We start from the raw sequence: 18,416 nt of genomic DNA on the forward strand, positions 1-18,416 counted from the left end.
TAAGTCAAGAACTAGCCGCACCTTGGTGAACTGAGGTTAGTCTCACCTTTTCTGGGCATATGGCCGTTCAGTGAGTGAACAAAAGATAAAATCAGGACTCTCCCAACAAGGAAGGAAGTGATGGGGGAAGCTAAAATGGCATAAACAATCCACAGTATCTGTGATGCATGCCCTGATTCACTCCCAGTGGTGAAGTGGAATGGGGGACACAGGACAGAGAAACTCAAGGCCCAAGGGGTTGAGTGTTAGTGTACTGTGGAACACAGGGGTGGCCACAGAAGCCTAAGGCAGCCAACCATCTCGCTTTGCCTGTGACAGGGGATTCCCAGGATGGGGGACTTTCCATGCTAAAATCAGCACAGCACTGGGCAAATCAGGACAAACTGCTCACCCTACAGCAAGGCCAGTGAGTTCATGATCTGCATAATGTTACTTAAGAGAAGCTAGAAAGGGCCGGCGAGGTCACGTGCTGTGCCCAAGGCCACTCTGCTAATTCATTCATCCCTTTTCTTCATTGGTCACTGACGTGTTCAATGTTAGTTTACCAAGGGCCTATCATCTGTAGAACTGTGCCCGGCACAGCTCTAGGCGCTTCCCATGTATTGATCTATTTAATCTTCACAACAATCCTAGGAAAGAGGTGGCATATTATCCCCAGTCTACAGATGAACAAATTGAGACACAGGGAGGTTAAATAACTTTTCCAGGTCAGACAGCTATTAGGTGGCAAGACCACGATGTCTTAGGCAGTCAGGCTCCGAGCGCATGCTGCACAGTTCAGAAACCATCTCAGGAAGGCACAGCCTGTGGACCCAGGCTGCATTCCAGTCCACACCCATCTAGGCCCCCCACTACCGAAGAAGTATGCTATCAGGCTGACAAGCGTCTGGAGGAAGAGGGGCAGGGAGCCCAAAAAGGGCCTGTTATAGATGGTTGTCACCAAGACTTATGTTACAGAAGGCCGAGTCTCTGCTCAAGAGGTTAAGCTTGGAAATGTTGCACTGTGGGGAGTATGACATTATGGGTCATTGGGCTGGTGACATGGTTCATGACATCACCGTACCTCAACTTTCAGAACTAGGAGATGGGGAATCTGGACCAAATGATGGTGAAGGCCTCACCTGGGATTTGGGGTAGTAAGTATTTTAACTCATCAGAAATAACTGAGGTCAGGAACATCAAGGCAGTCACTAAACATGAAAGAAAATCAAATGAACCTAAAGCAGTTGTAACATCATTTATTTCCCTTTTTCCCTTGGTGATTTGTTTTGCAGGCTGCTGTTAGTAAAAAGCAGGCCTCTGATTTCGGGATAAGCTGAGGAAAAACAAGAAGCAATAAATATTAATTTATGTTGGTCTCTACAGATACCCTTTGTAATCAAAGCACGTCCAAACCCTCCACCCCACCAAAAAAAAAAAAAAAGAGTTGTGTCTGCATTTTTTCCCTTAGAGAGAGAGAATGTTGAATCTCTTCCTCTTCATTTTGACATTTTCACTTCCTTTGTTGCCAGGCAAAGTGACCACCAGATTGGGTGGAAGGGGCTCTTTCTACGGCATTTCATGACTGAGCCTCCAAGAACAACCTGTATTGAGTTTCTCTTTGAGATGATTGGACTACTCTATCCAGCATCGTTGAGGTAAGTGAATTCTCTAATGAGTTATTTATGTTATGTTGCCCATAAAAATACTTAACATGCTTTAGTTCATGACTTATGAATAAGTAAATTGCTTTTTGCTACTGCCACCTCAAGGGGTAACAAGTTAACCACCTCCTTTGCCATTGAAATCTCTGCATGGTAGTGTTCTGGTTACACAGCCTTCTTTCTGATAAGGCCTTAGATCACTCAGTGGAAGATCTGGCCTAGGCTGAGAAAGATAAGCTGTGCAGTTCTTGGACAAGATGCTCTTCCCTGGGCCTCCAGACTAGCTGGTCTGGACACTGTTTCCTTCTTAGGACCTTTCATGTCTCCTCATAGTTTTCTGACTCCATACTTTCTTTTATGTGCCCTTGCAGAGAAACAAAAAGAATTTTCTAGAATCAAAAACATTATAGTCCCTCTAGGTGTTTAAATTTTTAGATGTTTTCTTTTAAATAAGCGCCTCCGAAAATGCTTCTGCTGGTAGGTGATACCGATCACATTGGTTGTTTATCTGAAAGCAGGATGTTTTCTCGAAACTCACCGCTGGGTTTTTCAGGGACAGAGAAAGGCCCACAACATACCAGTTGTCTTCAAAGTTGTAATTTGGCTGAAAGACAAGAGAAATGTTCATGCATGCGTTTATTCACTTATACACACATATGTTCTGTACACTATTATTGAGTGCCTGCTGTATATTGGGTATTTAAGAAACAATACAAGTGGTTTCTGAGCTCTGAGCTCTGGCTCTCAGAGCAGTGGCCAGGGAATGGTGTTATGACAGAAGGGTCACAAGTCCCCATATACCCCAAGCACTGTCTGCCAATATTTATTCTCTGCTTATTCATGCACTCACTTGATGAATACCTACAGCATGTCTGCAACATGCCTGGTAGAATAATGTTTTACACTTGTCTGTGTATTTTCCAAAAGTACTTAGATACAGTTGTGAACAATTAAATGTAAGTCCATTTGAAAGTTTTCCTGAAAACTTTAATGTTCTTTTGTCATTATTTTCTCAGCCAATGGATTCCAAAAGTTCATTGTTGTTATGGTACTGCACAAAAAGAGTAAAAAATGTGTTTTTCTACTGGAAAATGGGGAGACCTTCTGCTAGTTCTGTATCAGAAGCCTAATGCAGAATTCACAGCAATTCCAGAGGTGTGGGGTTTTGTAGACCATGAGAAGTCTAGAAGTCAGAAAACCAGGGAAGTCTGGGGAACCTCAGAAAGTATGTAACTAGTTTTTATGCATAACTTAGACCAATGCCCTTTTCATACCATAGACAAACAAAGGACTAGTTAAATACATATAGTGTAGTATTATACTGTATTCAACTAGTATAGTGTTTACCCCATAGAATTATACTGTATTGAACTAGTCCTTATGTTTGTCTATGGTATGAAAAAGGCACTGCTCTTTGTCATGCAAAAAATTCTCTTTTAAAATAATTTAATGACTAATTAAATTACTTTATGTCATTACCTGTTGTATATGATAAATAGTACATAAATTTGGACATACAATTTCAGCCTTACTAAACAATCCTGATTATTTTGCTCTATTTCTGCAGTTTAGCTTTTTCTAAAGCAAAATATGCTATGATTATTTATGTTGATGGTTCTTTATACCTTTCAAAGTGCCTTTCCTATATACTGTTTGATTGAATGTTGCCAGAACTATGAGATATGGACAGGACAGGAATCACTGTCCTCATTTCGTAGATGAAGTTATAGATGTTAGTTATAGAATTTTCATGGACAAATTATGCAGATACAAAATAGGCAAGGGTTACCTAGGTAAGATGGCCAGAAAAACGGATTATGAATAAATGTAAAATGATCCCAGGATATATAATCTGAATGAGGGAAGGGGGTGGTAAGCTAGAATCCTTTTCTTCTATTGGACATCGTTCAAGTTCTAAGACCACCATGCTCACTTTAAATTCCCATCACTTAATAATGAAGTAAAGATATTTTAATGGGGCCCAGAAAAAAATATATATTTATTTGAAAGAATGGAAAATAGGCCAGTCATGGTGACTCCTGCCTATAATCCCAGGGCTTTGGGAGACTGAGGCAGGTAGATCGCTTGAGCCCAGGAATTTGAGATCAGCCTGTGCAACATGGCAAAACTCTGTCTCTACAAAAAATACAAAAATGAGCTGGGTATAGTGGTGCATGCCTGAAGTCCCAGCTACTTGGGAGGCTGGGGTGGAAGGATCGCTTGAGCCAGGGAGGTCAAGGCTGCAGTGAGCCTTGCAGTGCCACTGCACTCCAGCCTGGGCTACAGAGTAAGGCCCTGTCTAAAAAAAAAAAAAAAAAGGAAAATCTAGAAAAGAAAATATGAGAAGCAGAATGATACAAACAGGAAAATTTAAGGGCAGTTAAGTGAGATGTAAGTTGACTGAATGTGATTCAACCAACCAGTAATTTTTGTTAACTGTATTTTCATGAAACGATCATTTTTGCGAGCTTAAGAAATAAGATTAAATTTTATTGGCTCTCGTTTTAGGTGATGCATATTTAAGCAAGAGGCAGCACTATCAAAAGAACAGGCTTGGGTTTGAATTTTGCCTTCAGTACACATCAGCCGTCAGGCAAATCTTAATGCTTAATCTTTCTGAACTTCAATTTTTCCATCTCTAAACTGAGGATGATAATGCCTCCTTTGCACAGTTGCTTCAAGGATTAGAGACATTGTATGCAAAGCACCTAGTAAGATGTCATGTAGCAGAAACTCAACTAGGGGTGGCTGTTGTTTTGGGTGGTGGTGGTGGTTTGTATTAATATGTGATCTTGTGGCTTGAGCAATAGACTTACAGTCAAAGGACCTGCGTTTGAGCTGTGCCTCTTCCATTTAGTAATGAGATATTATTGAAGATATTTAGACTCATTCATCCTTAATCTCATCACTCGTAAAAATGAGTATAATTTCCCTCCCCTTTTTTGTTTTGGGGGTCACATGAAATATTTCTTAAATACAAATGTCATATAAAATAGAATATCACTGCCACTAAGTCCTTGAAAACTAATCGCCTAGGTTAAAACGCAGACATATCACTGTACAGTATACAAGGTATGACTGTAATGGGAATATGGGGTAGAATTTTATCTATATGTTCAGAAGTCCTGCACAAGAAAAAAGTCTCAAATTAGTTGAGCATGGTAGCATGTTCCTATAGTTCCAGCTACTTGAGAGGCTGAGACAGGGGGATCTTCTGAGCCCCAAGAGTTAGGGGTTGCAGCGAGCTGTGATTGTGCACTCCAGCCTGGGTGACAGAGTGAGACAAATTTCAAATTAAAACAAAAAATGTGGCCGGGCGCGGTGGCTCAAGCCTGTAATCCCAGCACTTTGGGAGGCCGAGACGGGTGGATCACGAGGTCAGGAGATCGAGACCATCCTGGCTAACACGGTGAAACCCCGTCTCTACTAAAAAATACAAAAAAACTAGCCGGGCGAGGTGGCGGGCGCCTATAGTCCCAGCTACTCGGGAGGCTGAGGCAGGAGAATGGCGTAAACCCGGAAGGCGGAGCTTGCAGTGAGCTGAGATCCGGCCACTGCACTCCAGCCTGGGCGACAGAGCGAGACTCCGTCTCAAACAAAAAAAAATTAAATAAAAAATTAAATAAAAATAAAACAAAAAATGTATAGTTAGCATAAGGCAATAATTCTCAATGTTAAGGAAGAGGATACATTTGAACAGGCTTACAATAGTCACAAAGGACCTTCTACTCATGGGTGACATCAAGATCAACTGTCATCTGTCCGGGTCCTTTATTAGAGCATCCAAGATTCCTAAAGCTCAGAGGGAGTAGAGATAGTGCAGCCAGCCGCTGTGTGACAGAAGAGGAAACCGAGGCCCAGAGAAGTGCAGTGACTTCATCACAAGGCCGCCACAGCCAAAGGGGGCTGTGGAGTGGACCTGCCACCTGCCCCTGTCATCGGCAGGCTCGGGGGTTTTGCACGACTACACTGTTAGGTCTGTTCTGATGTATGCACACGGGCTTTAGGTCTCTGGATCTGGTAAGTGGAAAATACTGGAGAGGAAAATCCAAGGCTGCCTGCTAAGCTGGAGGTTAAAATTGCCACAGACTGTTTCAGTGTAAGGCCGGGGGGCAGCGAAGGCTGGAAATCCACATCATAAAGCTCCTTCCATCCTTGTGCATTGATGATATCATCCAGGAAACATTTCAACAACATGGATGGAACTAAATGTCTTGCCAGGTGGTAGCTCGTGATATATACAGACAGCCCCTGACTCACAGAGAAAGACTACAGAGGTCCCATACATACAAACAGCTGCCGCCATCCGCCTGGCCCCCACCACTCTGCAGCTGCCGTGGGCAGTGTGAAAAAAATTAAAAAAGAAAGAAAGGGATAGAAAAAAAAAATTGGACCACTTGCAGATTCCACACATTCAGAGGCAGAGGGAGGGGAAAAGCTGTGGAAACAGGAACAGCGTAAGGGAATAGACTCTCAGGATAAATTTTCTGCCACGGGTGATCTAGCAGCAATCCACTCTGTCTTTGTCCTGCAAAGTCTCCTCCTGGGAGCAACTGTCCTTTCCTGTCCACACTGCCAGAAATTTTAGCAATGTAACGTTCTTTCCTCAAAAGCCGTTTTGGAATAAGGAAAGCAGGGAATAAATCATAATTAATTTTAACTTACCATTAGAAATCTCTTTTGGAATGTCACTCTCCTTTATAATAATTAGTATCTACCTCATGGGGTTGCTGTGAAGACAAACTGAACTAATACATTTAAAGTCCTTAGAACTGTGCCTTATAGATAGTATAACTCTGAGAAGTGTTATAAAAGCACGAGCTCTTTAGATAATTACAATGATTCCCATTTTACAGATGAGAAAACCGAGGGAGAGAAATCCCATTACTCTGCCTAGACTACATGACTTAATATGTAGCACTGGGATTCAAATCCAGGTCTGTCTTTCAATCCCACAATCCTAACCACTGTGCTACACATAGTCATATGCCTGGCTTTGGAGGTGGGGGCAAGTGAAGGGATATTAGGGACAGTCATTCACAGGTTAGCAAGAATTAACTGTCACATTGTTTTCCTACTGAAAATCAACTAAGCTCAGCCACACTCAGAAAATAGGGATTTTGATGAGTGAGCAGGCCAAGTAGGTTATTTGGAGAAAGAATTGGGGTAAGGGACTACAGTAGGGTTTGTTGAGATTTTTTCTTTCTTTCTTTCTTTTCTTTTCTTTTCTTTTTTTTTCTTTTCTTTCTTTCTTCTCTTTCCTTCCTTCCTTCCTTCTTTCTTTCTTCTTTCTTTTTTTCTCCTTCCTTCCTTCCTTCCTTCCTTCCTCCTTTCTTTCTTCTTTCTTTCTTTCTTTCTTTCTTTCTTTCTTTCTTTCTTTCTTTCTTTCTTTCTTTCTTTCTTTCTTTCTCTCTCTCTCTCTCTCTTTCTTTTTTTGACAGAGTCTTCCTCTGTTGCCCAGGCTGGAGTGCAGTGGTACGATCTCGGCTCACTGCAACCTCCATCTCACAGGTTCAAGCAATTCTCCTGCCTCAGCCTCCCAAGTGGCTGGGACTATAGGCATGTGCCACCATGCCCAGCTAATTTTTGTATTTTTAGTGGAGATGGGGTTTCATCATGTTGGCCAGGCTGGTCTCAAACTCCTGACCTCAAGTGATCTGTCCCCCTCAGCCTCCCAAAGTACTGGGATTACAGGCATGAGCACCCGGCCTGCGGCAGGTTTTGAGTAGGAAGCTTGGAGACAGAAATGCCCATAGGTGGGAGATACAGGAAAAAAAGGGCAATTTGGAGGAAGTTGAAAACAAACACTGACCTATGTGAAATTTCATTTACGTCTAACCTTACACCCAGGAGATGGGGAAGATTTCTATCTTTCGTCCCACCCACGACTCCAGATAACTTGGTAGGCTACAAGATGGGTTAAATAAACTTTTGTGGGCTGGCTGGAAACATAACACTTCCACTCCCATTTGTAATGCATTTCTTTGGGGAAAGGCGTGCTGAGTTCCAAACAAATGACTTGTAATTTAATACAACATGTGTATACTCTGTATCTCCATGGGCTGGGCACTGGACTAGGTGCTGAGGACATTAAAATAAATAAAGCAAGGTCCCTGCCCTTGGGCAGCTGGAGCCCTGTGAAGAAGGGAGATGTGTGAGTAACTAAGAGACAACGTGATAAGCGCAATAGGAGAGGTGTGTACAAAGTACCATAGGGAAGCACTGAGGAAGGAGACTGGGAAATTGCTTTTAAATGAGCTTTTGGAATCCAACTCCTCTGCAAGCTGGTAGCTGCAAGCATTGCATTAGAAGTTACAGGAAGGACGCATTTACCATTTAGTACTGAATGAATTCATTCTTCAACAGCACCGTTGCTTGCTTTTTCCTTGGCAAGCCGTGGTATCAACACCTGTGTTTTTTCCCAAGAGGTGAGAGAGAGTGATGATTGCGTGGACTCTGAACTCAGACAGCTCGGGTTTGAATCTGACTTTCACTTACTAGTGAGATGACCTTTACCTAAGTCTGCTTCCTTATCTCTAAAATGGGGCCAATGCAAATACCTTATTTCTAGAGCTTCGGGGAGTACTTCCTCTTGTGACTGACACAGTAAATTTCTCACTCAGCTCTGGCTACTGTTAACTGAATGATAAGGCAGGAATCCCCAGCTTCAAATAACTTTATGCAGTAGAGCTGTGTTTCGGAGAGATAGTTTTAAGTGATACACAGATGAGCATTTTTATCTTTACTTATTTATTTATTTGAGATGGAGTCTCGCTCTGTCGCCCACGCTGGAGCGCAGTGGTGCGATCTCACCTCACGACAACTTCTCCTCCCAGGTTCAAGCGATTCTCCTGCTTCAGCCTCCTGAGTAGCTGAGACTACAGGCGCAAACCATTACACCTGGCTAATTTTTGTATTTTTAGTAGAGATTGGGTTTCACCATGTTGGCAAGGCTGGTCTCGAACTCCTGACTTCAGGTGATCCGCCCACCTTGGCCTCCCAGAGTGCTAGGATTACAGACGTGAGTCACTGTACCCGGCCCAGATGAGCATTTTTAAATTTGCAGAGCATATATTAATTTTCATATATTGGGGGAGAAATGTATATATATACACATATATGTAGACATATATATGATCACATCAAACCGTAGATTTCATAACTATTGCCGCTTAAAATAAATTTTTCTTAAAAAAATTATAGAAAATGAATTCACTTAAAGAAAACTAGTAAATAAGAGAAGGGAAAGGGGTATGAGAAAAAGACATGGCAGAGATTTGGAAATGCAGCCTGTGATGGCCCCTCTTCATGTGTTTTCTCATTGTAATGAAATCCAAAACTTTCCTCTCTGACTCTGAGCAAAGGCACCATTTTCTAACGCCTGAACTAAAGGGAAAGTACATTTGAATAGCACAAGAGAATGTCTTCCACAGAGTCACGCTTTCTTGGCCCCAGTTTTCAGTCCCAGTGGAAAAATTTCCTGAAGCCGACAACAGCTGAGCTCCCCGCCTGGAATTCAGAAGCTCAGAGGGGGGAGATCATACCCTGAGGTTCTGAGGGCTCCTGGGCAGCTTGTGATGCGCGTGACTCGCGAGAGCAGACCTGCCACCTGCCCACCTCCACCCTACAAGCTGGGGGAGCAGAACTGCCACCTGCCCACCTCCACCCTACAAGCTGGGGGGGCTTAAGCTGAGGGGGATTTGAGTCTGGGGGAGGCAGCAGGGAGAAGCCACAAAGAGGAAGCAGAAAAACAAAGAAAGGAGCAGGAAGCACAGACCAGCATCACACCCCAGGTTTCCTGCAAATTGTAGGGAGGTTTCTGGGGCACCCAGTTACCTTTACCCCTTTTGTGTAAAAATCACCTCCAGGAAAGTCCCTGTGTCAAATGTGCACCACAGTGACCTCTGAAGCCAGTGGAATGATCATGCCTAGATGGGGTTTCCCTGGGGTTGGTGTCCCCATTAGGGCTCCTTCTGGCCCTGTTGTGTCACTCCCACTGACAGATCCACGTGCAGTAAACAGCATGTTCAAGCACACACAACACCAAAGGACACTATTCTCTACGGTCTTTGAAGGTGTCCATGAGGCAGAGGTTTAGCAGCGTGCCAGCGCTGTGTTTTGTGCTCTCTTACGGTTCTTGGGTAAATGCACTCCCTAACTGAGCATCCTGACCTTCCCTCCACCCACCCGCTCACAGTCTTCATTCCCTCTGAAATGCAAGGTGCAAGGTGCAAGGTGTTAAGCACCTTGTGGGATCCACCCCGAGAAAGGTGCAGAAAAAAGTGAAATCATTGAGCCCCTGGGCAGGGCTTTAGGGTAAATCTCTTCATTTTAGCCTCAAAAATAGGGTTGTCAGATAAAATGCAGGACACCCAGTTAAACTGGAACGTTAGATAAACAACAAATAATTTTTTAGTATAGGAATGTCCTTAACACTACATGGGACATACTTAAACAAAAAAAAAAAAGAAAAAGAAAAGAAAAGTTTGTTTATCTAACGTTTCGGTTTAACTGGGTATCTGTACTTTGCTCAATCCAGCGACTGTACTCAGGAATAATCCCCTGAACTTGGCCCTATTATTCCTATTTCAAAAGCAGGGAAGATGAGACTTAGGGAGACCACGCAACTTGCTTCTGAGTGGTAGAGCAGAGATAAGATTTTCAACCAGACCCACTGAGTTTAAAACCAGTGCTGGTTTCACAACACCACACAAGAATCCAAGCCTTAAAGTAAGGAAGCTGATGGGATGCTAATGGGGGAAACTGAAGCATGCTCCAAGGAATTTGGGGGAATTCCTGAATGCCTTGCTCAGAATGTAGCTAATCACTCAGTAAACAGTTGCTGGATGTAATTGAATAGAATTATCACCGTTCTTGCTAACTAAGACTGCTCCCCTCCTATAAACACCCTTAAGAAAAGCCTTGTTTCTCATGCCCAGCTAACATCCCCGTTCAACACTATGTTTCAGTGCTTGGAGGCAGGCACTTCCCCACGTGTATAGGCAGTGGTAGATGAGGTCATGGGACATAGCTCCAAGAGAAGCTTCGAGTCACATTACATTCATTTAACACATGGAGGAAACCCACAAGGACTGAAGGAATGGGCTGGCCCAAGGCGTAAGCCAGGCCTGTCTTGGCTGGACCACCTTCAGAGCTCAGCGTGTGCAGCCCAGTTGCCTTGCTTGAACCAGGCTGCTTTGCCAGACCTTGAAGAGATGTCTATTTGCACTTCAGTCAACATTATTTTAGGAGTGCAGAAGCTGCGGTCATAGGGTGAGGGAAGGGGTGTCCTGCTAGAACCCTTTCTTGTCTGAAGATGGGATGATTCCGTAAATGTAAAGTTGCCATGAGCCTGGTTTCTTTCCTTCTTAGATGTGTGACTCTGAGTTTACACACAGGAATCTGGATCCAGTGTGTGCCGCTCCTAGATACTCATAAGCCTCCAGGTCCCAGGGAGAATTACCGTGACTCTGTGCATGGGAAAGCATCCTCCTTATCTTAAATTCAAGCCTTTCCCTCCAGCTCCTCACTGGAGGAGCCATGAAAGGGTGAAGAGCAGTGAGGACCAAGGAAAATGGCATCTAAAGAAAATGTGGGCTGGGTGCAGTGGCTCATGCCTGTAATCCCAGCACACTGGGAGGCCAAGGAGGGCAGATCACTCGAGGTCAGGAGTTCAAGACAAGTCTGAGCAACATGGTGAAACCCCACCTCTACTAAAAATGCCAAAAAAAAAAAAAAGCCAGGCCTAGTGGTGTGCACCTGTAGTCCCAGCTATTTGGGAGGCTGAGGTGGAGGTTGCAGTGAGCCAAGATTGCTCCACTGCCGTCCAGCCTGTGCGACAAAGGTGAGACCCTGTCTCAATAAAAAAAGAAAGAGAGAGAGAGAAAGAAAGAAAGAAAGATAAAAAATGTGAACCCAAATCCATCACCACTAAGAAAGTCAGCTACCTTCTAATCATTTTGTTTTCTGATGATCAGGGTAATACATACTTATTTTAGAAAAGTTGAAAATGCTGAAAAGTAAAAAGAAAGCAGTAAAAACAACCCATAATGCCATCATGCAGGGATATAACTTCTCCTAAAATTGTGGTATATTTTCTAAGAGTCTCCGTACATGTAATAAACACCCTCATACGTCATATGTGATTTTGTGTTCTCCTTTTTTTTAACCTAATGAATCATAAACACTTCCCTCACATCATTAAAGACTCTGCAAAGAATCTTTATGACTTCGATGGATAGAATGAAAATGGCCACAATTTATTAGCTACTCTTGCTGAACATTTAGATTGTTTTCAGTGTTTTTCCAGGTAGAAATAATATAGCAGTGAACATCTCTGAAGACATTTTTATCAGACCATTGGCACATGGTCCTCCCATGTCTAGAATCTAATATAAAGTGGCATCTGATCTGACCCAAAGATATATCTTATGTTTTCTGTTTTACCATGCTCTGAAGAGCAGCGTGTCTTCCAGAGGCCCCAGCAACCAAACTAGCCGGAGAACCACTGGACTCAGCTCTAGAACAGGGACTCCATGGCCCCTTATCAAATGGAGGGGGCTCCAGTGCCACAGAAGTCCCAGGCCCAGGCCAGGCATGGTGGCTCACACCTGTAATCCCAGCACTTTGGGAGGCCAAGGTGAATCGCCTGAAACCAGTAGCGAGTCCCTGTCTGTACAAAAAAAAGTTTTAATTAGCCAGGTGTGGTGGTGCACGCCTGTAGTCCCAGTTTCTTGGGAGGCTGAGGTGGGAGGACTGCTTGAGCCCAGGAGGCAGAGGTTGCAGTGGGCTGAGATCACACCAATGCACTTCAGCCTGGGTGACAGAGCAAGACCCTATATCAAAAAGAAAAAGAAGTCCCAGACCCCCTTAAACTCAGGCCAGAGTGCCTGGGGCAGAGGAGGGGAGTGAGAGTGAAGTCCCAGGAACAAATTCAAGAACCCACCATGCGATGTAATTCCACCGAGAACAGGATGCTCAAAGTCCACAGAACTGTGCCGTTTGGAATTTTTACAAAACCGTTGCTTGCTGATTTAGTTAATAACAATGTTGGGTTCCAAATTTTTTCTAAAAGGGAGTCTTAAATGTTCTCCACTCGGACAGAGCTGGCTTAAAAATAAACAAATAAGTTATATAAGCCCACATTTTGGAGGATCGGGTTTTGGAAGCCAAGGTTCCTGTCTTGCGGTTGGGCCTCACGTGCGGCCTGCAGGGTGGAGCAGCAGGGGAGCTTTCCATCCATCCCTGAAACCCGGCTGCTAATTGACGTGCCAACGCCCACCACGGACCCATGCAGCGTGCACCCTGTGGTGCCTAGCAGACACTCCCGGTGATTGGAAGATAGTGAAGAGTAACAAAAAAGCAAGTACAACCGCCGGTAGCTGATGACAGACTCCTTTTTCCTCTACTCTCTCCTCCAGTGTTAGATGTTTTGAAAGGTTTCATGGTGTTATCCAAGAGCTGTCATCTTCTGCTTGAGAACTGGCTGCATTTTGGTGGGAAGTGAGGTGATTACTGTGTATTTTTTTTGAAAGCTCCTCCAGAAAGAACCATGTCAGATTCCCCAGAGTTACTAATGCGGATGGAGCCCCACTGTGGTCCCAGCTGTCAGAGCCACTGCAAGGACACTGCAAGGAACAGAAGAGGTCCAGGGCTCTGGTGGGCCCCAGAATCCCCCATGCATTCCTAGAGTAATATGAATAAGTGAACTGTCACAAATGAGTCCATTCACGCAAGTACTTACGTAACGTAATGAGCGTGATCTTAGAAAGTAGGACAACGAACATATGAAAAAAATGCTCAGTTTTACTGATCAGAGAAATGCAAATCAAAACCACAATGAGTTACCATCTCATGCCAGTCAGGATGGCTATTACTAAAAAGTCAAAAAACAACAGATGCTGGCAACGTTGTGGAGGAAAGGAAACAGTTACACACTGTCGGTGGGAGTGTAAATTAGTTCAGCTGTTGTGGAAAGCAGTGTGGCGATTTCTCAAAGGGCTAAAGATAGAACTACCATTCGACCCAGCAATACCATTGCTGGGTATATACCCAAAGAAATATATTAATAAATCATTATATCATAAACACACATGCACACAAATGTTTATTGTAGCACTATTCACAATAGGAAAGACGTGGAATCAACCTAAATGTCCATCAATTACAGATTGGGTAAAGCAAACGTGGTACATATACACCATGAAATACGATGCAGTCATAAAAAGAATGAGATCCTGTCTTTTGTGGGAAAGTGGATGGAACTGGAGGCAATTTTTCTTAGCAAACTAGCACAGGAACAAAAAACCAAATACTGCATGACTTATAGGTGGGAGCTAAATGATGAGAACTCATGGACACAAGGAAGGGAACAACAGACACTGGGGTCTTTTTGAGGGTGGAGGGTGGGAGGAGGGAGAGGATCAGGGAAAGTAACTATTGGGTACTAGGCTTAGTACCTGGCAGATGAAATAATTGGTATAACAAACCCCTGTGACGTGAGTTTACCTATAAAACAAACCGATGCATGTACCCTTGAACCTAAAATAAAGGTTTTTTTTAAAAAAAAAGAAAAGAAAAGAAAGAAAGCAGGAGACCCTGAGGGCTTCTCTTAGTCTGTTGGGGCTGTTATAACAAAATACCATAAACTGAGTGTTTCTAAACAACCAAAATCTATTTCTTATAGTTCTGGAGGTCGGAAAGTCTAAGATCAAGATGTCAGCAGATTCAGTGTCTGATGAGGGCTCACTTCCTGGTTCATAGATGGCGTCTTCTATCTGTGTCCTCACAAGGTGGAAGGAGTGCGAAGTCTCTCTGGGTCCTCTTTTATAAGGGCACTAATCCCATTCCTGAGGGTTTCACCCTTGTGACCTAATCACCTCCCAAAGGCCTCATCTCCCAATACCTTGGGGATTAGGATTTCAATGCATGGATTTGGGGGGGACACAAACATTCAAACTATAGCATTGTGGCCCTAAGGGTTAAAAAATAAAATATAGGCTGGGGGCGGTGGCTCATGCCTGTAATCTCAGCACTTTGGGAGGCCGAGGCAGGCAGATCACGAGGTCAGGAGATTGAGACCATCCTGGCTAACACGGTGAAACCATGTCTCTACTAAAAATATAAAAAGTTAGCTGGGCATGGTGGTGAGCACCTATAGTCCCAGCTACTTGGGAGGCTGAGGCAGGAGAATGGAGTGAACCCGGGAGGCAGAGCTTGCAGTGAGCTGAGATCGCGCCACTGCACTCCTGCCTGGGCGACAGAGCAAGACTCTGTCTCAAAATAAATAAATAAATAAATAAAATAAAAATAAAATAAAATAAAACATAGTATGCCCTACCCTCAAATTGTTTATACTATGAATAGTTAAGGAGAATAGATGTGTTCACAAATAGCAGTAATAACTAGAAAATGCTACAAGGCCATTATGAAGGGCAATGTAGACCAAGGATTTACATGGGTGTGTAACTGGGTTACAGTTAACTTTTCACATAAGTAGAAGGAATACACTCTAATGTAACAATACAGGGGAATTGAAGGAATGCAAAGTAATTGAATCATAGAGGAGGGTCTTTCCATGCTGTTCTCATGATAGTGAATAAGTCCTACGAGATCTGATGGTTTTATAAAGGGCAGTTCCTCTGCACACATTCTTTTGCCTGCCACCATGTAAGACATCCCCTTGCTATTCCTTCGTCTTCTGCCATGATTGTGAGGCCTCCCCAGCCACATGGAACTGAGTCCATTAAACCTCTTTTCTTTATAAATTACCTTTATAAATTTATTTATAAATTACCCAGTCTCAGGTATGTCTTTATTAGCAGCATTGAGAACAGACTAATACAATGCATTTTTAATTATTGCTCTTCTGATTTTCCTGAAGCTCTTTCTCACTGTAAGTCTGTGTGACCCACCAAGTATCAGCACAAATTCACCTCCAAAGCACAGTCTAAACAACCTAAGGAAATTTTTAAAAAATATTTTAATCTCTGATTTACATCTTTCAAAACAAAATTAAAGAAGACCCCGTTCAGAACACTCCAGCAATGCATGACTCCTAAATTCTCTCCTATCTAATGTGATAGCCTTCCTCCCGCTCCATATATCCTCAGGCTGCAAAGAATATCCTCTCTCCCTTCCCATCAGTCTCTCAACTTTCTATTAGTCATGTGTCCCTTAACCATGTGGATATGGTCTAAGAAATGCATCACGAGGCAATTTCATTCTTGTATGAACAAACCCAGATGGTACAACCTACCACCCACCTAGGTTACATGACTCAGTCTTAGGCTACAAACCAGTTCCTGGGCTACAAACCAGTATAGCAGGTGACTCTACTGGATACTGTAGGCAATTTGAACATAATGGGAAGCATTTGTGTATCTAAACATAGAAAAACTACAGTGAAAATACGGTCTAAAAGATAAAAGATGGTATACTTGCATAGGGCACTTACCATGAATGGAGCTCACAGGACTGGAAGTTGCTCTGGGTGAGTCAGTGAGTAAGTGAGTGGTGAGTGAATATGAAGGCCTAGGACGTTACTGTACACTACTGCAGACTTTGTAAACACTGTAACTTAGGCTACGCTACATTTACTTAAAATTGTTTTCTTCAATAATCAATTAACTTTAGCTTACTGTAACTTTTTTACATGTTAAACTTTTTGATCTTTTAAAACTTTTTGACTCTTTTGTAATAACATTTAGCTTAAAACACATATTGTATAGCTGTACACAAATATTTTCCTTATATCCTTATTCTAAAAGCTTTTTAAAACTTTAAAATTTTTTTTTACTTTTTAACTTTTTTTTTTTTTTTTTTTTTTTCCTGAGACAGAGTCTTGCTCTGTCACCCAGGCAGGAGTGCAGTGGCCCCATCACGGCTCACTGCTGCCTCAACCTCCTGGGTTCAAGCAACCTTCCTGTCCCAGCCTCCCGAGTAGCTGGGACTACAGGCATGCCCCACCACATCCGGCTAATTTTTTAATTTTTTTTTTTTTTTGTAGAGATGGGATGGGAGTCTCATTACGTTACCCAGACTGGTCTTTGAACTCCTGAGCTCAAATGATCCTCCTGCCTCAGCCTCCCAAAGTACTGGGATTACTGGTGTGAGTCACCAGTTGGCCTACTTTTTAAACTTCTTGGTTAAAAACTAAGGCACACACACATTAGCATAGGCCTCCACAGGGGTCAGGATCATCAGTATCACTGTCTTCTCCCTCCACATCTGTTCCCACTGGAAAGTTTTAGGGGCAATAACATGCATGGAACTGTCATCTCCTATGATAACAATACCTTCTCCTAGGTACCTCCTGAAGGACCTGCCTGAGGCTGCTTTACAGTTAACTGTTCACGCAAGTAGAAGGAATACACCCTAACATAACAATAAAAAGTATGGTGTAGCGAATACAGAGACCAGTAACACAATCAATTTATTATTATCAAGTATTACGTACTGTACATAACTGTATGTTGTATATGTAGATCTTTATAGGACTGGCAGAGCAGGAAGTTTGTGTCCACCAGCATCCCCAATCATCGATTGGTGAGTAACGCATTGTGCTGCAATGTCACTAGGCAATAGGAAGTTTTCAGCCCCATTATAATTTGATGGGACCACCCTCATAAATGTGGCCCATCATACACAGAAACTTTGTGATGCAGCGCATGACCATACTCAATTCCTTTTCACAAGGCAGATAACAGGGAAGAGTCAGAGCACACGTTCTTGTTAATAACTGTCCGTTCTTGTCAATAACCATCTGCCCCATTACTCGCAGACAGGGCTCTCCAATGCCATTCGTAGGGCCTGCCACTTCCACAGCTCCCCTAAAGCCAGTTTGTTTTTCACTTCAGTTCTTTTGATGCTCCCAACTCAGACAGCTAGAAGACAATTTAATCTTTCGCAGTAAAACTGAGGTGTTGAGAAATTTTTCTAACAGATTTAAGTCTGGTTAGTGGTGGGCTAGGACCTGGCTGATCCCAGCAGCCTTCTTACCAGGACTGATAATAGCCCAGATGGTCTGCCCTGTTAAAAAAAAAAGAAAAAAAATGTAGCCGGGCACAGTTGCTCATGCCTGTAATCCCAGCACTTTGGGAGGCTGAGGCGAGCAGATTACTTGAAGGTCAGGAGTTTGAGACCAGCCTGGCCAACATGGTGAAATCCTGTTTCTACTGAAAACACAAAAAATTAACCGAGCGTGGTGGCACGCGCCTGTAGTCCAAGCTACTTGCGAGGCTGAGGCAGGAGAATCACTTGAACCCGGGAGGCGGAGGTTGCAGTGAGCTGAGATTGCACCACTGCACTTCAGCCTGGGTGACAGAGCAAGACTCCCTCTCAAAAAAACAAAATAAAACAAATTAGCCAGGCGTGGTAACGGGTGCCTGCAGTCCCAGCTACTCAGGAGGCTGAGGCAGGAGAATTGATTGAACTTTGGAGGCAGAGATTGCAGTGAGCCGAGATGGCCCCACAGCACTCTAGCCTGGGTGACAAAGTGAGACTTCACCTAAAAAAAAAAAAAAAAAGAAAAGAAAAAATGTATCCAAACACTTGTGAAAGACAATACTGTGTACTATTCAAGGGGCCTGTGGCCATAGGTACAGGGATCACTGCAATGGGTTCTTGCTGCAAGAAGAGAGACTGGACTCAGCTCTGACTGTAACAGCAAGCAGGGATTGACAGCCAAGGAGCAGGGTGGGGGCAGTGGGTGAAAAAGTACTAAAATGAAACATGAAGGATGGAGAGTTCCTGTCTTGATAGGACTTTTGCTGA

General features: G+C 43.3%; 1 protein-coding gene across 3 annotated transcripts in view; it reads left to right on the top strand.

Moving 5' to 3' along the window:
* The first annotated feature begins 1,480 nt into the window (after window positions 1–1,480).
* RBPJ (recombination signal binding protein for immunoglobulin kappa J region) overlaps window positions 1,481–18,416 on the top strand; it is a 270,633-nt gene continuing 253,697 nt past the window's right edge. Inside the window, exon 1 of one of the 3 annotated variants that reach the window (XM_015138101.3) lies at window positions 1,481–1,637. Coding sequence is in view for 2 of the 3 variants with exons in the window: in XM_078001481.1 (XP_077857607.1) it covers window positions 1,561–1,637 (77 nt within the window). In the remaining variant the exon portion in view is untranslated. The remainder of the gene's footprint in view (window positions 1,638–18,416) is intronic. The other 2 variants (XM_078001481.1, XM_078001484.1) reach the window with 2 other exon arrangements.

Source organism: Macaca mulatta, chromosome 5 (assembly GCF_049350105.2).
Source record: "Macaca mulatta isolate MMU2019108-1 chromosome 5, T2T-MMU8v2.0, whole genome shotgun sequence".
In the NCBI taxonomy this organism is placed as follows: Eukaryota; Metazoa; Chordata; class Mammalia; order Primates; family Cercopithecidae; genus Macaca; species Macaca mulatta.